Here is a 10,846-nt window from a genome sequence, read left to right on the forward strand (position 1 = left end):
ATCGCGGCGACTCGGGCATCTTTCTCCCGCCCCACAGCGTCTTGAGCTTCCCGCTTGTGCATCTCCGCGTTGTACTGCATCTCCTCTCTCTCCCGCATCGCCGCGTCTCTCTCCCGCGCCGCCGCGTCTCTCTCCCGCATCACCGCTTCTTTCTGCACCGGATCACAACCCGCCACCCTCTCCGCCTATCCAAAATTAACACAATAATTTGAATGAAAAGCAAATAAAACAAGTCCAATCTTTGTGTTTCTATAAGTTGAGAAGTATATATGAACAGATAGTACAATGCAATAGAGTCTTTAATAAAAGAAAAAGGAAACTAAACCTGTTCTTGTACGATGACTGTGGTCTTCTCCCTCCCACCCTTGGCTGAGGCTGTAGCACAATCCATCTTCTCCTCCCTAGTTGCTTGCATTTTGCTAATTGTATATTTTCTTCTAAACCTCTTTGCTTTTGTGTTTTTCAGATTTCCTACTAAAACTAGAGATTGTCTTTGGCGAGTTTAAATAGGTAGCTACGAAATGTAAGATGTCGTATTGGTTGAATCAATCTGTTTCTTTTTTATAAAATAAAATAGTGAATGCTATCTAATTAATGATTGAAATGAGCAGAGCAATGCCACGTTGATTGTAATGGGTAGGCGTGGAGCCTCCTAAACGTTCCTTATCTTATATACATATATATTGTTTTGCATGCCACGGTTGTATGGAGATGAGAGCTCTACAGATAAAAGGAGAAACTAGAGCTCTACAGATAAAAGGAGAAACTCGATTAAATTGGTCGAATGATTTGTTTGATGATTATACATTTTAAGTTTGATTTTTATGTGAGTTATTTTTGGTTTTATTTGTTTTACCTAATTAGTTATAGATTAGTTAAGTTGGATTATTTTATGTGATATTTTGTTATTGTATGTTTCTTCTAGAATATACATTTTAATAGTGATTATGAATGTCGAGTATTTCTCATTTTCTCTTAATCTCTTTTAATTCTTGTCCACTCCGAAAGGCATAGAAGTTAGCCTAAAGAAAATTGTCACTTATATGAGAATTAAACTCAAGTTATCCCAAAGTTTTTTCTCAAAAAGAAAAAAAAAATTTGTCTCTTGAGCTACCCTTTGGATTGATTAAGAGCAATAATGTGTGTATTTTTCGTACAACATTTTGTATCTTTATCATCAGTTAAGTCGGCGAAATTTAACTTTTATTAAATAAAATACTCAAATGCATAAAAGATCAATTATTGTTTTACTTTATTTCAAAATAAAAAATTATTGTTTTACTTCTTGGCAATACATTTATCATTTTTCTTCGTTATTTATGACAAGTATACGTAAACGATTATATCATGCAACATGATCCACCTTGTAATACAAAATATTCCTTTAAATGAGTCATATAGTGCCTACCAGTTTACACATTTTGTATCAGCACACGTTTAGAATTATTTACAAAATATTATTTTAAATATATATTATATGGTATTATATTTCAAAACATTTACATTAATCGATTATATATAAGCATGGCACTAATTTTTTTATCGAAATTAATCGTTACCAAGAAATGGTTATTAAAGACATCAGAATGTTCGGATCGACTACATTTAATATTTTGTAAATTGCAAATGCAAGTACCTAGGTAAAGAATTAGGGATGACAATGTGGTGAGATGGAGACGGGGATTATACTCTCCCGTCCCATCTTTAAAATTCTGAGAAATAGTCTCTATTCCCATTTCCGCAGAAAATTAAGTGGCAACGGAAATTCTCCGTCCTCGAACAACACTTAGTCAAAATTTTAAATTAGTGTAATTTTTAATTATATATATATATATATATATATATATATAAAATTATTCGCGGACAGGATAGGGCGAGCTGAGGCGGGGAGCGGTATCCCCGTCCTCGGTCCCTGGTCCCCGAAACATTTTTCCATCCCCGTCTCCATCGCCAGGGCGAGGATCGGAGATCCCCGTCGGGGATGGGACAAATTGCCATCCCTAAAAGAATTGTGCAAAAATTATTTAAAAAATTAAAAATTTAGATGCTTTATAAAAATTTTAAATCTATTATATGTACAAAAATTAATGATTATAATATGGTATTAGAATTATTTACAAAATATTATTTTAAATATATATTATATGGTATTATTATAATTATCTTCAAAGTGTCATTTTAAATATATAAATACAACTTGTAGAAATTTTCTCATAAATATATGAGAATTACACTCATCATTCCTAGCAACCCACAAACTTCATATATAGTACGTAAAATATTGCAAAACCATCTATCAATCCTGCAGGCACTCTAACTCAATTTATTCTTCACCATAAAATCTTGTAAACCCATCTGTATAGGCTACACCATCTTACAATTAAACTAACTTTTGAATCATAACCCCAATTCATCAAGCGCAAGCCGTGAATATTTACCAAAGATATTATAAATTTAAACTTCTTTCATTGGGAGGGAGTGGTTAACGTCATTATCAGAGAGGTTGAAAAAATGATTTTTAAGGTAAGAAGCCTCGATCCACAATCCTATCTCAACATGCAATTGCAACATATATTCCATGAGTTAATTCTATTTTTTGTCTTAAATTATAGGTGTGTGTTAGTCCACTTTTAATCCTTTTTATTTTTATATAACGTTCACTTTTGGTCCTAACTAGTATTATTATTACACAAAGCAGACAACAGCAGAAGAAAAGGTTAATAAATACCTGTGTCTCCGCGATTCTACGGCCACTCTTCTCGGAAGGAGCTCAGTGAGGTAGAGAGAAGGAGCGGAAATATCTCTTGAGGTTCATTTCTTCTACTGCGCTCTACGTGTATCTCTACGTATTTATGTGCATATATTCTCGGACCTAACGGTTTTGTTTGCATCTGCATCATGCATTCATGAGAGTGATGAATATGTAACCGATTTCCGATTTCAATGTGTTTTGGATTTTAATAGATCTATCGTTTATTGCTGTTTTCAGTATATATTATCTGTTATAGTTTCAGCTGTTCTTCTTTAATTTTGAAGTTTTTTAATTGGGAATTATTTGTTCTTTATTTGTCTGAACTTAGCTTGTTAAAGAGTATTGTTCTTCCACAGCATCATAATTTCTTGTCTTTTTTTTTTTTTAATTGTTTGCTACAATGTTAAATGCCTGATTTTGTTTTTGCCTAGTAAAAAGCAAGTTCAGTATCAGATTAAAGTCAATCCTCAACCTTATATTGCTGGAAGTAAATCATGGCAACGAATGAAAAGAACTAACTCTAATATTTTCCTTGTATGTGGACCCCGAATGCTCCATGCGGGAACCACCATAGCCGACCAAAAAGGGGACCTCCCGCAACACCCTCATCTTTTCTCTCTCTCCTTTCTCTCACTTCCACATAATCTATTTTGCCTCAAAAACTTCACCCGAAATCACTAATGAATTATTTTGGTCAAATCAATGTCATTTTTAGTAATATAACCCTAAATTGTTCAAATCGGTCGCAAACTTTAAAAAAAAATGTAATATGAAAAATTTAAGTACTCTAATATTAATACTTTGTGGTTTTCAAAAAAAAAAAAAACTTTGTGAGTTATGACTTTGTGTTGTATTTTGATTATTTAATTAAATATTCTTTATACAATTTAATATTCTAGATGTTTTTAAATTAATATTTAATATTTTAGTACTAACTAATTAACTATTAAAGCATAAAATAGTTTATAATTTATTTTCAAAAAAAAATAGTTTATAATTACTACGTTTTAATTTTTTTTAAACGAATGCTAAATGAGCGCCTAGCGATGTTTATAACCTTGAAGATAAGTACTTGACATGATTCTCTTGCTTTATATGTTTTTGCAACCTTGAAGATTTACTTGGCATGATTATCTTGCTTTATATTATGATGATGGACTAGTTGATATTGATACTACGGAGTATTATTTATGGCTATTGTCTACTTCTTAGATCATGTATGGGGTTGATTGGTTTGCTTAGAGTTGATATCTCATTTGGAAAAGTCACTACATGCATGCCACTTGACCATAAGGTCATTATCAAATTATTGTTCTGTTAATTAATAGACAATCGACATGACAATGTATTGTCATTGACAACTATGAATTCTGATGTTACCTATTGAGAAAAAAGGATGTTTAGTTGATTAACTCTATTTTTTCTTTGGCATATATTAAATAACTATAGTTGTTTCTTTCCCAAATGACCTCATCCAACAAAGTTTGCTCGAGTCCCACATAAATTTGGTGGTCATGCTTTGTGAAACGTGTATGGTTGTTAGAGTATTTACATCTGTTAGATTTTTACACAATTTTTTAAGGTATCATGTAGGAGAAACAAAAATATAAGAGAAAAAGAAAAGTAGAAAAGAAAAAGATGGTCAATTTTTTTTTTTTTGAAAAAGGGAAAGTAACCGTTGTTTTGTCAGAGTGGCCACCAACTGGGAGCGCGAAGTGCGCTCCACTTACGCACTTCGAGTTTTTAGTTTTTGCAGGAGAAAATTTTGGCAAAACACCAAACTCTACATTAGTATAAAATCAATTACTGTGCTTTAAAGATCTAAAAAAATTCTACAAAATTACAGGTATAATTGCTCTTATCGAATATGCATAGATACTACACAGTATATAATATTTTTGAGTTCATTTGTCACACTAATGTTGGATATAGGATATTCTATGAAAATATCTCATTCATTTCGTTTGATTGTATGGTTATAATAATTCTTTATAGCTGAACATGCAGTCTCCGATATATATACACGATTCTCTTGCCTAAAATTTTTTAAACTAGTGGGCCATGAACATTAAATAAATATTACGGAGTACATTTAATTGATGTGAAGTAGTCACATGTGCATGCAACCACGCATACAAAAGGTTGCATTCTCCGGCGAGGGCGACTAGTAAAGGTCGCCTTCGCTAGAGAAGGTGACCATGAGAAGGCGACCTTTTAGTCGATGGTGATGTTTTCCAATAAGATTTTACCGGTAACTTGTTAGTTACCGGTAAATTTGACTTATTTGATCGAAAATAAAATGTTTGAAAGTTTAATTGCAAATTTAAAAAGTTTAGGTGCCTAATTGACTTTTGGTGTAAAGTTTATGAATTTATTTGACCCTTTTCCCTTTTGTATTTTAACTTTAGAGTTAATTCTATTTTTGATCCTAGGCTTAGTCATTTTTTATTATTGTGACATGAACATCCACATTTGGTCCTAATATTATTGTGACATCAACAAAACAGCTGTAATACCGTTAAATACAAAGGCATTTCGTTCTTCAATTACAGATTTTTTCAAAAAAAAAAAAAGCATATCATTGTATATATAACGACATTTCAACGATTTTATTGACGGAAGACCAAAAATTGTCATGTCACAATAATACTAGGATCGAATGTAAATATTTAAATAAAAAAATGACTAAAATAGACTGTCACCGATAAAACTAGGATAAAAATGGAATTAACTCTTAATTTTATTATAGGTCTTCTTTGGTCTAAAGTACCAACTATACCAACTCTCTATATTGCAATTTATGTGACAATTATTTGTCTTTTTGCAGGTAAAATAGGCAAAATAGCTGTACCCGGTGAGGGCAAGATGTCTAAACATGATCTTCAGCATGCTCCATATGCTAAACCACCTTTTACTTTAGGTGAGATCAAGAAAGCAATTCCACCCCATTGTTTCCAACGGTCTGTCCTCCGCTCATTCTCTTATCTTGTTTACGACCTCATAATTGTCTCTTTCCTCTACTACGTTGCTACCAACTACTTCCATCTCCTCCCACACCCTCTCTCCTACCTGGCCTGGCCGCTTTACTGGATCTGCCAGGTATTTACACTTACTGTTCTGCTATGTTTTATTCTAGCATATTCTTTTAGCTTGCTTAGTTTTTGTATAAGTTGTTATAACTGGTTTTTATTATGGCCCTATTAGGTAAATAATTAGCCTATTAGTCAATTTTGGCTTATTTGACCTAGTTGTTTGACTTGATTAAAAAAGCAATATAAGTGTTTGTTTAATAAATATTTTGTAATTCCAAAATACTAAAATTCAAAAGCCTACTTAAAACAACCTTTTCAATTAGTTTTTTGAGAAAAGAAATTATACTAAACAGCTATCAGCTAATTTACCAAAGACCTTTCTACAATCACCTAATGTTATCAACTAATCATACATTCTAATCTAATCAGCTAACAACCATTTACTAAACATAGCCTATGGGCCCTGTTTGGTAAATAATTAGTCTATCAGTCAATTTGGGCCTATTTGACCATTATTAGTTGTTTGATTTGGTTAAAAATCAATATAAATGTTTGGTTAATAAGCTTTTTGTAACTATAAAATACTAAATTTCAAAAGGCTACTCAAAGCAATCTTTTCAATTAGGGAAAATAAATTATATCAAAAGCTATCAGCTAACAGCTAATTTACCAAACATATTTCTACAATCACTTAATGTTATCAACTAATACCTTCTAACCCAATCAGCTATATATTTTGCTTCATTGCTGTGAATAAACATCAAGCTTACACGGTTTCTACATGACCAGGGTTGTGTGCTGACTGGAGTTTTTGTCATTGCCCATGAGTGTGGCCACCACGCCTTCAGTGACTACCAGTGGCTAAATGACACTGTTGGCTTTATCCTCCACTCCGCCCTCCTTGTCCCATACTTCTCCTGGAAATATAGCCATCGCGGTCACCATTCCAACACTGGTTCCCTTGAGCGGGATGAGGTTTTTATCCCCAAGCAAAAGCCTGATGTCCTCTGGTATGCCAAGTGTCAAAACACCCCACAAGGCAGAGCGCTTTTCCTATTTGCCCATTTTACCTTAGGGTTTCCTTTATACTTGATGTTCAACGCCACTGGCAGACCATACCCCCGCCTCGCTTGCCACTTCGATCCTTATTCCCCTATGTACTTAGACCGCGAGCGCATCCAAATCATCGTCTCTGATATTGGGGTCTTCGCGACAACCTTTGTGCTGTATAAGCTAGCCACAGCCAAGGGGGTCGCGTGGGTTTTCTGTGTCTACGGTTTCCCATTACTCATCGTGAACGGGTTCCTTGTTTTGATCACGTACCTACACCACACCCACGCGTCATTGCCACGCTACAATTCCTCGGAGTGGGATTGGCTAAGGGGCGCGCTCTCCACAATGGACAGAGACTACGGGATTCTCCTCAGCAAGGTGTTACACAACATCACGGATACTCACGTAGCGCACCATTTGTTCCCCACCATCCCTCACTATCATGCAATGGAGGCCACCATGGCTATCAAGCCTGTTCTGGGCGAGTACTATCAGTTTGATGCCACGCCCATCTTTGCCGCAATGTTTAGGGAAGCCAAGGAGTGTGTTTATGTTGAGCCAGATGATGATAATGGTGGCAAGAACAAGGGTGTCTTCTGGTACAATAATGAACTTTGAATTGTTAGGGGAAAAAAAGGTACGAGTTTCTTGTTTTCTTGTTGCAATGTTTCGATCGTTGTTCTAATGGGTGTTTGGTATGATGGAATTTTAATTCCATTTCTAACAAACTCCATAGAATTGGAATTGCCTCCATGAAATTACAATTCTATGGTTTGGTTGGGGGAATCGCAATTCCACACTTTGGAATTGTAATTCTATGGGAAATGACTAATTTACTCTTCTTTTTATTATTATATTATTATTATTAAATTCCAAAAATGATCCTTCAACTATTGACTTTTACCAATTTTTGTCCTCGACTTTTAATTTGACCAAAGTTGGTCCCTTAACTATTGATTTTGTACCAATTTTGATCCTTATGCTAAATCTATGTTAAAGAAGTGTTAAAATTGAGGGCAAAAATGTAAAATCAAATATTTGAGCCTTTTATATATTACTACAATCACTTTGGTCAAATTAAAAGTCGATGACAAAAATTGGTAAAAGTCAATAGTCGAAGGACTATTTCTGGAATTAACTCTATTATAGAATGACATTTTAGTCTTTATTCACTTCTCCCATTTCAATTCTCAATCATTATCATATTCATGTCTAACAACTAATGTTTAAATTCACACTTTATTCTTTTTCCATCGAGTTACAATTCTTTTCCTTCCTAATTCCCTGCCTCCCCAACCAAACGCCCTACAAATATATGCCGTTTTGTTTATAATGTGTACGTGTTAGATATATTGGTTGCGCGCGGTTGAATAAACTTTGCATCATGAGTTCTGAAATGATCTGTCCTTGCAGGAGAAGTAACAAACACCCAAAAAAAATGGAACGAGTTTCTCCCACTCAATCACACGTACCGCCGGTTACTTATTATTATTATTATTATTATTGTTGTTGTTGTTGTTGTTATTGTTGTTGTTGTTGTTGTTGTTGTTGTTATAGATAAAATAAATGATGGATGTAATTTGTAACAATTATAATGGACGTATTCATGTCTCATTATGTATGCCATTTATTATAATTTTTGTATTGTATATATGTATGTGTATCTTAGGATGATTGAGTGATGATGAATAAGATCTTTCTTGCTTTGTCTCTTAATTTTTCTCTCTACAACTTTTCTTTTGATCTATACCAAGCTAATGTGCATTGTTATTACAACAATATATAATAAAGTTTTGTTTTGATGACGTGAAAAACTTGCAATTATTATTGAAAATATGCACTAATTAAATCTTATTTTGTCCCTAGCTAATTAGTCTCAAATAAAAAATGTCTATAAACTACTTCTATTAAAAAAGTCAAATTGATAACTTAGTTTTATACTTACTAAATCAACAATCAAACTAATTAAAATTATCCAATTAGCCTCTTACTTGGATTGAAAAGTATTACATTTTTCATCAAAAGTATTATATTTTTCCTTATAAGTAAGGGACACTTGTCAACATTACTTATTATGAAAAATGTAATACTTTTTCTCTTATAAGTAACAAAAATTGTATTCCTGATTAATATTATATTTGAGCTTATAAGTATGACATTTGCACACATAAGTATAACATTTATATCTTGTTTCGACCCGACTCGACCCGTCTCACTAATAAGGATTCGTGAAACGGTCTCACACAAGTGTGACCCTTAAGTTTGATTTTTATGCGAGTTATTTTTAGTTTTATTTGTTTGACCTAATTAGTTAGAGATGATTTAAGTTAAATTATTCTCTATGTGGTATTTTGTTGGTGCATGAATATTCTCCTATAATGTACATTCGAGTGGTATATTCTCCTTATTCAATTTATTCTTCACCATAAAATCTTGTAAAACCATCCATCTTTATAGGCTACACCATCTTACAAATAAACGAACTTTATTTTGAATCATAAACCCAAGTTCATCAAGCAAATCGTGAAGATTTACCAAAGAGATTATAAATTTAAACTTCGGAGGGAGTGACTGATTAACCGCATTATGAGAGAGGTTCGTTGACAAAAGGATTTTTAAGGTAAGAACCCTCAATCCACAATCCCATCTCTACCTGCAATCAGAACACATATTCCAGAGTTAATTTCATTTTTTTTTATAGCTATTTATGAATGCATATATATACACTACAAATTGTAAAGTATCTTGTGATATAATGACATTAATGTTACCATTCCAAAAGAAAGGTCTTAGATTTGAGTCTTATCCCAATTAAGAATGTTTGTATTATCATGTTAAATGAAAAGAGAAAAAAAATCAATTTTTGTTTGTTTATATATTGGGCCATGTTTTGGTGGAGAAGCCCAGTGCACTATAAAAGCCCATTCAACATTTTATAATAAGACCCATAGTATCTGATACCTGGACAACTAGACTACATACTAATGGTTATTGCGTGGACCACGGTCTAAAAATGACGTAGTTTTACTTAGTTTTATTTTTTTCGTGTGCCCAACTGCACAATAACTCATAACGTACATTATTTAAAAACATAATGTACATTATATTAGCTCAGATGTTTCATTATTCTAACACGTAATGTACATTATTTTAACACATATTGTACGTTATTTTAAAACATAATATACATTATTCTAACATATAATGTACATTATTTTTATTTATAATATTCACGACGATATTTTAGATCGTGGTCCACACAACGGTGTGGACCGTAATTCGGTGCAATTATAAATATTTACTTTCAAAATAGCAGAAATAATTGCTAAATTTAACAATTATTTTATTTTATTTTTTCGGTTCTGAATCGTAACCGTAACCGTCCATACTTTTTAAGTTCAATTGCTACGGTATTCGATTAGGTTCGTATCGAACCGTAATCTTCCATACATATTAGTAATATAATTGGTTGGAGAATAAAAATAAATGAAATAGTTATTTTAAGGGCAAAAATGTCAATTTAACATTTCAGGAGGGAAAACTACCACTTTTAAAATAACTGAGGGGGAAAAACTGCCACTTTAATAACTCAGGGGGAAAAGTGCTATATGCATATAACTTAGGGGGAAAAAGTGCCATTTTCCCTAATTATATTGTGTACACGTACTGTACACGTTAATATATATTTATCTGTACAGTATTGTACACATGAATATATATTTATATTCATGTGTAATGTATAAATATATTTTTTATTTTATTTTTTTTAAAAAAATATGGCGGGTTGCGGGCCGCGTGGGTTAGCCCGCGCGGGTCGCGGGCCTTAGCGGGCTAGACCCGTTAGGCCCGCTTCTTCGCGGGTCATCTTTTTTGTAGCTCTAATCCGCCCCACGGCGGGGCGAGTGCGGGCCAGCTCGCGGGCTTCGATCATTTTTTACAATACTAGTCAAAACACATCAATTATGTATATTAACATTGTGTATTTGTTGTATACAAATTATAAATTTTT

The 10,846-nt window shown here is 33.1% G+C and overlaps 2 protein-coding genes across 2 annotated transcripts in view; one reads left to right on the top strand and one right to left on the bottom strand.

The window, feature by feature from the left end:
* Positions 1 to 415, bottom strand: part of LOC116007944 (11 kDa late embryogenesis abundant protein-like) — a 5,820-nt gene extending 5,405 nt beyond the window's left edge. The window contains exons 1-2 of the mRNA XM_031248603.1: positions 326 to 415; positions 12 to 185 (exon numbers count right to left, since the gene is read on the bottom strand). Of these exons, the coding sequence (XP_031104463.1) occupies positions 12 to 185; positions 326 to 415 (264 nt within the window). The remainder of the gene's footprint in view (positions 1 to 11; positions 186 to 325) is intronic.
* Positions 416 to 2,408: 1,993 nt separating this feature from the next.
* Positions 2,409 to 8,488, top strand: LOC116007943 (delta(12)-fatty-acid desaturase FAD2-like). Its single transcript, XM_031248602.1, has 5 exons — positions 2,409 to 2,523; positions 2,699 to 2,809; positions 5,580 to 5,851; positions 6,574 to 7,474; positions 8,251 to 8,488. The coding sequence occupies exons 3-4, from the start codon at positions 5,618 to 5,620 to the stop codon at positions 7,453 to 7,455; spliced, it is 1,116 nt and encodes a 371-aa protein (XP_031104462.1). The 5' UTR covers positions 2,409 to 2,523; positions 2,699 to 2,809; positions 5,580 to 5,617; the 3' UTR covers positions 7,456 to 7,474; positions 8,251 to 8,488.
* Positions 8,489 to 10,846: the final 2,358 nt, after the last annotated feature.

This window comes from Ipomoea triloba, chromosome 16, assembly GCF_003576645.1.
Source record: "Ipomoea triloba cultivar NCNSP0323 chromosome 16, ASM357664v1".
Taxonomy (NCBI): Eukaryota; Viridiplantae; Streptophyta; class Magnoliopsida; order Solanales; family Convolvulaceae; genus Ipomoea; species Ipomoea triloba.

Coding starts and splice junctions, on each gene's coding strand:
- LOC116007943 (XM_031248602.1), top strand. CDS start 5,618: ATGTCTAAACATGATCTTCAGCATGCTCCATATGCTAAACCACCTTTT. Junction 5,852..6,573: donor CGCTTTACTGGATCTGCCAG/GTATTTACACTT, acceptor CTACATGACCAG/GGTTGTGTGCTGACTGGAGT.